The sequence below is a fragment of the Scyliorhinus torazame genome, chromosome 10 (assembly GCF_047496885.1).
Source record: "Scyliorhinus torazame isolate Kashiwa2021f chromosome 10, sScyTor2.1, whole genome shotgun sequence".
Taxonomy (NCBI): domain Eukaryota; kingdom Metazoa; phylum Chordata; class Chondrichthyes; order Carcharhiniformes; family Scyliorhinidae; genus Scyliorhinus; species Scyliorhinus torazame.
In genome coordinates, this window is record NC_092716.1 from 3,175,161 (window position 1) to 3,188,412 (window position 13,252).

General features: G+C 49.2%; 1 protein-coding gene across 1 annotated transcript in view; it reads left to right on the plus strand.

Annotated features, from left to right (window-relative positions):
• Positions 1-13,252, plus strand: part of LOC140430315 (WD repeat-containing protein 88-like) — a 66,859-nt gene that overhangs the window by 13,155 nt on the left and 40,452 nt on the right. Inside the window, exons 3-4 of the mRNA XM_072517754.1 lie at positions 2,032-2,117; positions 5,878-5,941. Of these exons, the coding sequence (XP_072373855.1) occupies positions 2,032-2,117; positions 5,878-5,941 (150 nt within the window). The remainder of the gene's footprint in view (positions 1-2,031; positions 2,118-5,877; positions 5,942-13,252) is intronic.

Sequence of the window (13,252 nt, forward strand, 5' to 3'; positions counted from 1 at the left end):
CACATTTCCCCAATGTCTCCCCCCTTCCCTGTTTACTTCTCAATTAACTTCCACCGTAACATTAACAATAACATTTCCTGCAGCATCAGTCCCTCAGTTCCGATCCAATTTCTCTTCTTTGATGAAGGTCCATGCTTCCTCCGCCGTCTCGAAATAATGGTGTCTCTCCTGATACGTGACCCATAGTCTTGCCGGCTGCAGCATCCCGAACTTCACCTTCCTTTTATGCAACACCTCTTTGGCTCGGTTGAAGCTCGCCCTCCTTCTCGCCACCTCCGCACTCCAATCCTGGTATACCCGTACCACTGCATTCTCCCATCTGCTACTCCGCACCTTTTTAGCCCATCTCAGGACCTCTTCTCTATCCTTAAGGCGGTAAAATCGCACGATTATCGCCCTGGGTGGTTCTCCCGCTTTTGGTCTTCTCGCCGGAATCCGATTTGCCCACTCCACCTCCAAGGGGCCCGTAGGGGCCTCAGCACCCATCAGTGAGCTCAGCATCGTACTTGCGTATGCTCCACAGTCCACTCCTTCCACACCCTCAGGGAGACCCAGTATCCGAAGGTTCTTCCTTCGCGCTCCATTTTCTAGGGCTTCGATCCTTTCAGTACACTTTTTATGAAGTGCCTCGTGCGTCTGTGTCTTAACCGCCAGGCCCAGGATCTCGTCCTCAATATCTGTCACCTTCTGCTCCACCACACGGAGCTCTGTCTCCTGGGTCTTTAATGTCTCCTTGAGCCCCTCAATTGCCTGTAGCAACGGGGTCAGCACCTCCCTCTTCAGCAGCTCCACGCACCGTCTCACAATTTCATGCTCAGGCCCCCATGTCGCCTGCGCTTTCTCCGTCGCCATCTTGTACTTCTCTCTTTCTGACCCTTTAGTCGACGATTCCTCGCGCTGCAGCCGCCGCCGCCGGTTTTTTCCTCCTTCGTTTGGGGGGGGACTCCCTTCTCACACGCCCCACACCGGGTTGCGTCGTCAAAAAATTCCCCGTTGGGGCTCTTAAAAGAGCCCGAAGGTCCGTCGGAGCTGGAGCCGCCGAAGCGTGCGGCTAGCTAGGCATCACCGCAACCGGAAGTCCCTTCAGTGGCCTTGATGAGGTCTTTTTACAGTTGTTCCCTCTGCTGCTAGAATTCACTTTTGATACAGGCCCTCAGGTCAGCTTGCAGCTTTAAGCTTGCCCTTCCCCCGCCTACATGCTGGAAGAGGCCCTGTTTATCCTGCAGTTGCAGCCAAATCTTTGACTGTTTCTGCGTGTGTCTGGCAACCAAGAGACATACCCTTCCTGGGGGACACTGTCGGGGGAATATTGCAGCCTTCTTCCCACACCGGGAAATGTCAAACAAATGCCGTGGGGGCCCTATAAAAGAGCCCAAAAGTCCGTTCCAAGCAGGAGCTGCCGAATATGCGACCTAGCTCTGCATAGCCGCACCCGGAAGTCCGACTAGGGGATTTTCACAGTAACGTCATTGCAGTATTAATGTAAGCCTACTTGTGACAATAATAAAGATTATTCAAATTCTGAAAGGTTTTGATAGTCAATACAGAGAGAATGTTTCCTCTGGTGGGGAAGAGTAAAAGCACAGGCTGTCAATACAAGAGAGTCACCCAGAAATCCCATCAGGAATTGGTAAGAAACTTATTTTATCAAGGCAGTGGTGAGAATATGGAACTCACTATGATGGGGAATTAAGTGAAAAGTGTGGATGTCTTTAAGGGTTAGGAGACAGGTATATGAGGGAGATGGGAAATAGATGGTTACGATGTTAGATTTAGACGAGGAAAGGAGGGAGAAGACTCAAGTGGAACATAAATAACAACATGGACTGGGTGGGCTGAATGGCCTGTTTCTGTGTGCTATATGCAATGTAATCCTATGGAGATCCACCTCACTGTTTTCTTAAATTTATGAGTTTCAACTCCATCTGAAAATTTTGAATTTCTGGATTCCATACCAAAGAAAGAAAGCTTTTCTTTTTTCTGTTTGAATTGTATAAACTGCTCCAAGTCTGGCTTGTTTGTTCCTCCCAGGATCTCTTGACTGGAACTACTGTCTCTGAGTTTGGACTCCAATCTACCCCACTCACTGAGTGCTGCATTAGTCCTGATAACCAAAGGTAATCTTTCCACTCTTTCTGATTTCAAAATCTCTGTGGGCCACCTCTCCCAATTTTTACACAAGCCCTAGATGTTAGTAAGGAGGATTTTCAGGGTCAACAAGCTGTTTTGTCATTTTAATTTCTTTGGATAGAACAATGATGGGTGATCCTTCCTGTTTGTTCCTTATTTGACTCTTGTTATGATTCCAGCCCGGTTGATTATAACCTTATCTTTTGTTTAGAATACCTTCGAACAACTTACCCACCACAGACGTTAGGCTCACGGTAGTGACGGTAGTAATGGTCGGTAGTTCCCTGGCATTTCCCTGCGGCCCTTCTTAAATAAAGGCACAACATTTGCTATTCTCCAATCTTCAGGCACCTCACCTGCGGCTGCCGACAATTCAAATATCTCTCCTAGGGGCCCGCACTTTCCTCCCTAGCCTCCCACAACGTCCTGGGATACATTTCATCAGGTCCTGGGAATTTATCTGCTTTGATGCGCTAGGGTAGCACAGTGTGTAGCATTATTGTTTCACAGTGCCAGGGTCCCAGGTTCGATTCCCGGCTTGGGTCACTGTCTGTTTCTTCCCACAAGTCCCGAAAGACACCTACTCAGTGTTAGGCAATTTGGACATTCTGAATTCTTCCTCAGTGTACCTGAACAGGTGCCAGAATGTGGCAACTAGGGGCTTTTCACAGTAACATCATTGCTGTGTTAATGTAAGCCTACTTGTGACAATAATAAAGATTATTAAATATCTTTAAGATTCCAGCATCTCCTTCTCTGTAATATGTACACTCCTCAAGACATCACTATTTATTTCCCCAAGTTTCCTAACATCCTTGCCTTTCTCAACAGTAAATACCGTTGAGAAATATTCATTTAGGATCTCCCCAATCTCTTGTGGATCCGCACATAGATGACCTTGTAGATCCTTAAGAGGCCCTACTCTCTCCCTAGTTACTCTTTTACCCTTTATGTATTTGTAGAAGCTCTTTGGATTTTCCTTTGCCTTATCTGCCAAAGCGATCTCATGTCCCCTTTTTGTCCTCCTGATTTCTCTCTTAACTCCATTCCGACAACCTCTATCCTCTTCAAGGGATCCACTTGAATCCAGCTGCCGATGCACATCATATGCCTCCTTCCTTTTGACCAGGGTCTCAATATCCCGAGTCATCCAGGTTCCCTACTTCTACCAGCCTTGCCCTTCACTCCAAAAGGAATGTCCTTACCTTGAACCCTGGTTAACAGCACGGTGGCACAGTGATTATCACTGTTGCTTCACAGCTCCAGAGTCCCAGGTTCAATTCCCGCTTGGGTCAGTATCTGTGTGTGCACATTCTCCCAGTGTCTGCGTGGGTTTCCTCCAGGAGCTCTGATTTCCTCCCACAAGTCCCAAAAGACGTGCTGTGAGGTGAATTCTCCCTCTGTGTACCTGAACAGGAGCCGGAATGTGGCAACTCGGAGCTTTTCACAGAACTTCATTGCAGTGTTAATGTAAGCCGACTTGTGACAATAAAGATTATTATTATAAATAAAGTTTAATCTAGACTTCCCTTGCTCCCTGCCCTGCTTTCTCAGACCATCAGTCCAGTCATGTTTTGTACACTCTCCGTGTTTTATTTATCTCGTCTTACTGGACCCATTCACGGAGTTCTCCACAGTCTCTGTACTCTGTACTGTGGCCCTTTTTGATTTTTGACTTTGTTTTCTCTGCCTTACACTTTCCCTCTTACTGCCTTTTGTTTCTGTCTCCACTTTACTTCTGTCCGGCTTCCTGCATTGGTCCCCATCCTCCTGCCACATTAGTTTAAACTCTCCCCAACAGCTCTAGCAAACATTCCCCCGAGGATATCGGTTCCAGTCCTGCCCAGGTGCAGACTGTCCGGTTTGTACTGGTCCCACCTCCCCCAGAACCGGTTCCAATGTCCCAGGAATTTGAATCCCTCCCTCTTGCACCATCTCTCAACCACATATTCATCCTATCTATCCTGACATTCTACTTTGACTAACATGTGGCACTGGTAGCAATCCTGAGATTACTACCTTTGAGGTCCTACTTTTTAGTTTAACTCCTAACTCCCTTAATTCAGCTTGTAGGACCTCATCATGTTTTTTACCTAAATCATTGGCACCCATATGCACCACGACAGCTGGCTGTTCACCCTCCCCATCAAGACTGTCCTGCAGCTGCTCCGAGACATCCTTGACCCCTGCACCAGGGAGGCAACATACCTTTCTGGAGTCTCGTTTGCGTCCGCAGAAACACCTGTCTATTCCCCTTACCATTGAGTCCCCTATCACTATAGCTCTGCCACCTTTTTTCCTGCCCTCCTGTGCATCAGAGCCAGCCACGGTGCCATGAACCTGGCTACTGCCACCTTACCCCAACAGTATCCATAACGATATATCTGTTTGAGAGAGATGACCACAGGGGACCCCTGCACTGCTGTTCTACTCTTCCTCTGTCTGGTGGTCACCCATTTCCTATCTCCCTCAATACTCTTTATCTGCGATGTGACCAACTCATTGAATGAGCTTTTCATGACTTCCTCAGCATCGCGGATGCTCCAAAGTGAGTCCATCCGCAGCTCCAGAGCCGTCTAACAGGAGGTGCAATTGGATACACTTCTTGCACATGAAGGAGCCAGGGGCACTGGAAGGGTCCCTGAATTCCCACATCGCACAAGAGGTGCATGACACGGGTCTGGGATCCCCTGCTATGACTTAACCCTTAAGTTAACTTTACAACAACAACTACAATGCCAAGAGGAAAAAGAACAGTCACCAACCAATCGGTGCAGATTCGATGGGCAGAAAGGCCTCCTTCTGCATTGTAAGAATTCCATTAATACAAATATAAATTACTTCAACTATTCCCATTTTCAAACACTTTACTGTAGCAGTTTGATATAATTGAGTATCCATTTCAGAGGGCAGTTAAGGGCTGTGGGTCTGGAGAAACATGTAGGCCAGACTAGGTAAGGGTGGTGGATTTCCTTCCCTATAGGGCATTGGTGAAATTGGTCTTTACGACGATTTAAGATAATTTCATGATCACCATTATTGAGACTAGCTTTCTTTTCTCAAACACGGCTTTTTTAATTAATTGAATGTAAATTCCACCAACTTCCAGGGTTGGATTGTCCCAGGGCATTAGCCTGGGCCTCTGCACTCCTGGATTGCTAGTCCAGTGATACTACTGCTACACCACTACCAACACCGTCCGCCCAACCCCCCTCACCCCATTCCTGTCCAGCACAGCAACTTAAATAGAGAATCAGCATTAACCCTATTCCTCTCACACCTCCTCAACATTCTCTTCAGTTACGCTACATTGCCATAAATGTCTGATTAGTCCCCAGCCGGAGTACAGTGTTCAATTCTGGGTGCCCACTGATCAAAGGTCTTCAAGATGGTGCGGAGGAGATTTATTAGAATGGTACCAGGGACAAAAGACTGGAGTGTGAGAGGATCTGAGTGAGTTTGTATGTACATGTGTGGGTGAGTTTGAATGTGTGAGAGAGTCTGGGAGTAAATGAATGGGTTTGAATGAGTGTGGGGCGTGCTTGAGGAAGAGTTTGAGTGTGTCTGAGGATTGTACTGTGGGTGGGTGAGGGTAAATTACAACCAAATCTCGGTATTATGCAGGAGGCAGGGAATGGTACTGTGATATGTTCTTCACAAACACGGTGTTATTATTGGATTTGGACAGGAGTTGGGTTAATCAGCCTGTAATTCAGCCTCACTCTGTTTTTATGTTTGAAACTGCAGACTCTTCACCTCCTCATGGGACAAATCATTGAAAGCGTGGGACGTTGAAACTGGAAAAGTTCTTGTAGGTATTTATTCAGAATTCATCTCCAGGATGTCCCTGTCAGAGTGTGTGTGTGTGTATGTGAGAGGATGTGTGTGTGTGAGGGTGTTTGTGTGTGTGTCTGTGTGTGTTGTAAATAAATACTAACATTTATACGAACAAGGCATAGGTGACGGCCAACCAGCCCCTCGAGTCTGCTCTACCATTTAATAAGATCATGGTTGATCTGATAATAATCTCAAATTTGCATCCCACCTGCCCAGATAACCTATCACACACTTCCTTACCTGGAATCTATCCACCTCTGCCTTAAAAAAAGACTCTGCTTTCATCGTCTTTTCAGGAAGAGTTCCAAAGATTCACGATCCACGAGAAAAATTGGGTCTCTTCTCAGTTTTGAATGGGCGACCCCTTATTTTTAAACAGTGAACCCGAGTTCTACATTCTCCCACAAGAGGAAACATCCTCTTCGCATCCACCCTGTCAATACCCATCAGGATCTTACATGTTTCAATCAAGTCGTCTCTTACTCTTCTAAACTCCACCAGATACAAGATGAGCCTGTCCACCCTTTCCTCACAAAACAACCCACCCATTCCAGGTATTAGCCTAGTAAACCTTCTCTGAACTGCTTACAACACATTTACATACTTCCTTAAATAAGAAGACCGATACTGTTCACAATACTCCAGCTGTGGTCTCACTAATGCTCTCTATATCTGAAGCATAAGCTCCCTACTTTTGTCGTAACACTGGTTAGCACTGTTGCTTCACAGCACCAGGGTCCCAGGTTCGATTCCCGGCTTGGGTCACTGTCTGTGCGGAGTCTGCACGTTCTCCCTGTGGGTTTCCTCAGAGTGCTCCGGTTTCCTCCCACAAGTCCTGAAAGACGCGCTGTTAGGTGAATTGGACATTCTGAACTCTCCCTCTGTGTACCCGAACAGGCGCCGGAATGTGGCGACTAGGGGCTTTTCGCAATAACTTCATTGCAGTGTTAATGTAAGCCTACTTGTGACAATAATAAAGATTATTATTCAATTCCCCACACAACACACAATAACATTTTATTAGCTATCCTAATTACCTGCATACTAGCCTTTTGTGATTCATGGACTAGGACACCCAAAGGCCTCTGAGCCTCAGAGCTCTGCAATCTCTCCCGACTTTGATAATATGAATTTTTATTCTTCCTGCCAAAATGAACAGTTTCCGTTGGCAATGGCGCCGCTGCCGCTCGCCCTGGGAAAGTATTCCGGGAACCCGGTAGCACTTCAAGTTGAGGGCAGGGTGAGGGTGATGTCGATAAGAGGGAATCATGGGTTTGAGCCGGGGAGGATGGATGCGAGGTTCCTGGGATGAGAGGAGAGAGGGGTGAAAGAGATGGAGGATCTGTTTCTGATGGGGAGATTCGCAAGTTTGGAGGAGCTGGGAGTGAAGTATGGGCTGCAGTATGAGCAGGGCTTTAGGTATGTGTTTTTAAAAAAAAAATATTTTATTGAAAATTTTTGGTCAACCAACACAGTACATTGTGCATCCTTTACACAATATTATAACAACACAAATAACAATGACCTATTTTATAAACAAAAAATGAATGAATCAATAATAAATAACAAAAATGAAAACTAACCCTAATTGGCAACTGCCTTATCACAAGTAACACTCTCCAAAAATATAATTTAACAGTCCAATATATAATTATCTGTAGCAACGACCTATACATATTATACAGTATATATTAACAACCCTGAGAGTCCTTCTGGTTCCCCCCCCCCCCCCCCCCCGATCCTGGGCTGCTGCTGCTACCTTCTTTTTTCCATTCCATCTATCTTTCTGCGAGGTATTCGACGAACGGTTGCCACCGCCTGGTGAACCCTTCAGCCGACCCCCTTAGGACGAACTTAATCCGCTCTAGCTTTATAAACCCCGCCATGTCATTTATCCAGGTCTCCACCCCCGGGGGCTTAGCTTCTTTCCACATTAACAATATCCTGCGCGGGCTACCAGGGACGCAAAGGCCAAAACATCGGCCTCTCTTGCCTCCTGCACTCCCGGCTCTTGTGCAACCCCAAATATAGCCAACCCCCCGCTTGGTTCGACCCGGACCCCTACTACTTTTGAAAGCACGTTTGTCACCCCCATCCAAAACCCCTGTAGTGTCGGGCATGACCAAAACATATGGGTATGATTCGCTGGGCTTCTCGAGCACCTCGCACACCTATCCTCCACCCCAAAAAATTTACTGAGCCGTGCTCCAGTCATATGCGCCCTGTGTAATACCTTAAACTGAATCAGGCTTAGCCTGGCACACGAGGACGACGAGTTTACCCTGCTCAGGGCATCTGCCCACAGCCCCTCCTCGATCTCCTCCCCCAGCTCTTCTTCCCATTTCCCTTTTAGTTCATCTACCATAGTCTCCCCTTCGTCCCTCATTTCCCTATATATCTGACACCTTACCATCCCCCACCCATGTCTTTGAGATCACTCTGTCCTGGACCTCCTGCGTCGGGAGCTGCGGGAATTCCCTCACCTGTTGCCTCGCAAAAGCCCTCAGTTGCATATACCTGAATGCATTCCCTTGGGGCAACCCATATTTCTCGGTCAGCGCTCCCAGACTCGCGAACTTCCCATCCACAAACAGATCTTTCAGTTGCGTTATTCCTGCTCTTTGCCACATTCCATATCCCCCATCCATTCCCCCCAGGGCAAACCTATGGTTGTTTCTTATCGGGGACCCCCCCCAAGGCTCCAGTCTTTCCCCTATGCCGTCTCCACTGTCCCCAAATCTTCAGTGTAGCCACCACCACCGGGCTTGTGGTGTAGTTCCTCGGTGAGAACGGCAATGGAGCTGTCACCATAGCCTGTAGGCTAGTCCCCCTACAGGACGCCCTCTAATCTCTTCCACGCCGCTCCCTCCTCCTCTCCCATCCACTTACTCACCATTGAAATATTAGCCGCCCAATAATACTCACTTAGGCTCGGTGGTGCCAGCCCCCCCCTATCCCTGCTACGCTGTAAGAATCCCTTCCTCACTCTCGGGGTCTTCCCGGCCTACACAAAACCCATGATGCTCTTTTCAATCCTTTTAAAAAAAGCCTTCGTGATCACCACCGGGAGGCACTGAAACACAAAGAGGAATCTCGGGAGGACCACCATCTTAACCGCCTGTACCCTCCCTGCCAGTGACAGGGATACCATATCCCATCTCTTGAAATCCTCCTCCATTTGTTCCACCAACCGCGTTAAATTTAATCTATGCAATGTGCCCCAATTCTTGGCTATCTGGATCCCCAGGTAACGAAAGTCCCTTGTTACCTTCCTCAACGGTAGGTCCTCTATTTCTCTACTCTGCTCCCCTGGATGCACCACAAACAACTCACTTTTCCCCCATGTTCAATTTATACCCTGAAAAATCCCCAAACTCCCCAAGTATCCGCATTATTTCTGGCATCCCCTCCGCCGGGTCTGCCACGTATAGTAGCAAATCGTCCGCATACAAAGATACCCGGTGTTCTTCTCCTCCTCTAAGTACTCCCCTCCACTTCATCGCCAGGGGCTCAATCGCCAGTGCAAACAGTAATGGGGACAGAGGGCATCCCTGCCTTGTCCCTCTATGGAGCCGAAAATATGCAGATCCCCGTCCATTCGTGACCACGCTCGCCATTGGGGCCCTATACAACAGCTGCACCCATCTAACATACCCCTCTCCAAAACCAAATCTCCTCAACACCTCCCACAAATAATCCCACTCCACTCTATCAAATGCTTTCTCGGCATCCATCGCCACTACTATCTCCGTTTCCCCCTCTGGTGGGGCCATCATCATTACCCCTAACAGCCTCCGTATATTCGTGTTCAGCTGTCTCCCCTTCACAAACCCAGTTTGGTCCTCGTGGACCACCCCGGGACACATTCCTCTATTCTCATTGCCATTACCTTGGCCAGGATCTTGGCATCTACATTTAGGAGGGAAATAGGTCTATAGGACCCGCATTGTAGCGGGTCCTTTTCCTTCTTTAAGAGAAGCGATATCGTTGCTTCAGACATAGTCGGGGGCAGTTGTCCCCTTTCCTTTGCCTCATTAAAGGTCCTCGCCAATACCGGGGCGAGCAAGTCCACATATTTTCTATAGAATTCGACTGGGAATCCATCCGGTCCCGGGGCCTTTCCCGCCTGCATGCTCCTAATTCCTTTCACCACTTCTTCTACCTCGATCTGTGCTCCCAGTCCCACCCTTTCCTGCTCTTCCACCTTGGGAAATTCCAGCCGATCATTCTCTCCCTCCCATCCGGGGGTTGAGCTTCATATAATTTTTTATAAAATGTCTTGAACACTCCATTCACTCTCTCCGCTCCCCGCTCCATCTCTCCTTCCTCACTCCCCCTATTTCCCTCGCTGCTCCCCTTTTCCTCAATTGGTGTGCCAGCAACCTGCTCGCCTTCTCCCCATATTCGTACTGTACACCCTGTGACTTCCTCCATTGTGCCTCTGCAGTGCCCGTAGTCAGCAAGTCAAATTCTACATGTAGCCTTTGCCTTTCCCTGTACAGTCCCTCCTCCGGTGCTTCCGCATATTGTCTGTCCACCCTCAAAAGTTCTTGCAGCAACCGCTCCCGTTCCTTACTCTCCTGCTTCCCTTTATGTGCCCTTATTGATATCAGCTCCCCTCTAACCACCGCCTTCAACGCCTCCCAGACCACTGCCACCTGGACCTCCCCATTATCATTGAGTTCCAAGTACTTTTCAATGCACCCCCTCACCCTTAGACACACACCCTCATCTGCCATTAGTCCCATGTCCATTCTCCAGGGTGGGCGCCCTCCTGTTTCCTCCCCTATCTCCAAGTCTACCCAGTGTGGAGCGTGTTCCGAAATGGCTATAGCCGTATACTCCGTTCCCCTCACCTTCGGGATCAACGCCCTTCCCAGCACAAAAAAGTCTATTCGCGAGTAGACTTTATGGACATAGGAGAAAAACGAGAACTCCTTACTCCTAGGTCTGCTAAATCTCCACAGGTCTACACCTCCCATCTGCTCCATAAAATCTTTAAGTACCTTGGCCGCTGCCGGCCTCCTTCCAGTCCTGGACTTCGACCTATCCAGCCCTGGTTCCAACACCGTATTAAAATCTCCCCCCATTATCAACTTTCCCATCTCTAGGTCCGGAATGCGTCCTAGCATCCGCCTCATAAAATTGGCATCATCCCAGTTCGGGGCATATAAGTTTACCAAAACCACCGTCTCCCCCTGTAGTTTGCCACTCACCATCACGTATCTGCCCCCGTTATCCGCCACTATAGTCTTTGCCTCGAACATTACCCGCTTCCCCACTAATATAGCCACCCCCCTGTTTTTCGCATCTAGCCCCGAATGGAACACCTGCCCCACCCATCCTTTGCGTAGCCTAACCTGGTCTATCAGTTTCAGGTGCGTTTCCTGTAACATAACCACATCTGCCTTAAGTTTCTTAAGGTGTGCGAGTACCCGTGCCCTCTTTATCGGCCCGTTCAGCCCTCTCACGTTCCACGTGATCAGCCGGGTTGGGGGGCTTCCTACCCCCCCCCCCCTTGTCGATTAGCCATCACCTTTTTCCAGCTCCTCACCCGGTTCCCACGCAGCTGTATCTCCCCCAGGCGGTGCCCCCCCGCCCATCCCCTCCCATACCAGCTCCCCCCTCTCCCCAGCAGCAGCAACCCAGTAATTCCCCCCTCCCACCCCCCCCCGCTAGATCCCCCGCTAGCGTAATTACTCCCCCCATGTTGCTCCCAGAAGTCAGCAAACTCTGGCCGACCTCGGCTTCCCCCCGTGACCTCGGCTCGCACCGTGCGACGCCCCCTCCTTCCTGCTTCTCTATTCCCGCCATGATTATCATAGCGCGGGAACCAAGCCCGCGCTTCTCCCTTGGCCCCGCCCCCAATGGCCAACGCCCCATCTCCTCCACCTCCCCCCATCACCTGTGGGAGAGAGAAAAGTTACCACATCGCAGGATTAGTACATAAAACTCCTCTTTCCCCCCTTTTTAACCCCCCTCTTTGCCCCCCACATTCGCCCCACCACTCTGTTCAAACGTTCTTTTTAATAACCCGCTCATTCCAGTTTTTCTTCCACAATAAAAGTCCACGCTTCATCCGTCGTCTCAAAGTAGTGGTGCCTCCCTCAATGTGACCCACAGTCTTGCCGGTTGCAGCATTCCAAATTTTATCTTCTTTTTATGAAGCACCGCCTTGGCCCGATTAAAGCTCGCCCTCCTTCTCGCCACCTCCGCACTCCAGTCTTGATAAACGCGGATCACCGCGTTCTCCCATTTACTGCTCCAAGTTTTCTTTGCCCATCTAAGGACCATTTCTCTATCCTTAAAACGGAGGAATCTCACCACTATGGCTCTGGGAATTTCTCCTGCTCTCGGCCCTCGCGCCATCACTCGGTATGCTCCCTCCACCTCCAACGGACCCGCCGGGGCCTCCGCTCCCATTAACGAGTGCAGCATCGTGCTCACATATGCCCCGACGTCCGCTCCCTCCACACCTTCAGGAAGACCAAGAATCCTCAGGTTGTTCCTCCTTGCGTTGTTCTCCAGTGCCTCCAACCTTTCCACACATCGTTTCTGATGTGCCTCATGCGTCTCCGTCTTCACCACCAGGCCCTGTATGTCGTCCTAATTCTCGGCTGCCTTTGCCTTCACGACCCGAAGCTCCCGCTCCTGGATCTTTTGTTCCTCCTTTAGCCCTTCGATCGCCTGTAGTATCGGGGCCAACAGCTCTTTCTTCATTTCCTTTTTGAGCTCTTCCACACAGCATTTCAAGAACTTTTGTTGTTCAGGGCCCCATGTGAAACTGCCACATTCCGACGCCATCTTGGTTTTTGCTTGCCTTCCTTGCCGCTGTTCTAAAGGATCCACTGCAATCCGGCCACTTTCTCCTCCTTTTTCCATCCGCATCCAGGGGGGGATTCCCTTCTGGTTTACCGCACAGTGTTTTTAGCCGTCAAAATTGCCGTTGGGGCTCCTATCAAGAGCCCAAAAGTCCGTTTCACCGGGAGCTGCCGAAACGTGCGACTTAGCTGGTCATCGCCGCACCCGGAAGTCCGCTTTAGGTATGTGTTGGTGCGGAAGTTCACTTTCCGAGTTTCCCAGTGGCACCGCCCCCCTCTTTGTTGGAGGAGGTGCTGTCGGTGGGGGAGTGGAGTCATTTCAGTGATCTATAGTAGGATTATGGAAGAGGACAAGGAGTCTATGGAAGGGATTAAGGCCAAGTGGGAGGAAGAGCTGGGGATGGTGCTGGAAGAGGATTTCTTTTTTTTATTCGTTCATGGGATGTGGGCGTCACTGGCTGGGT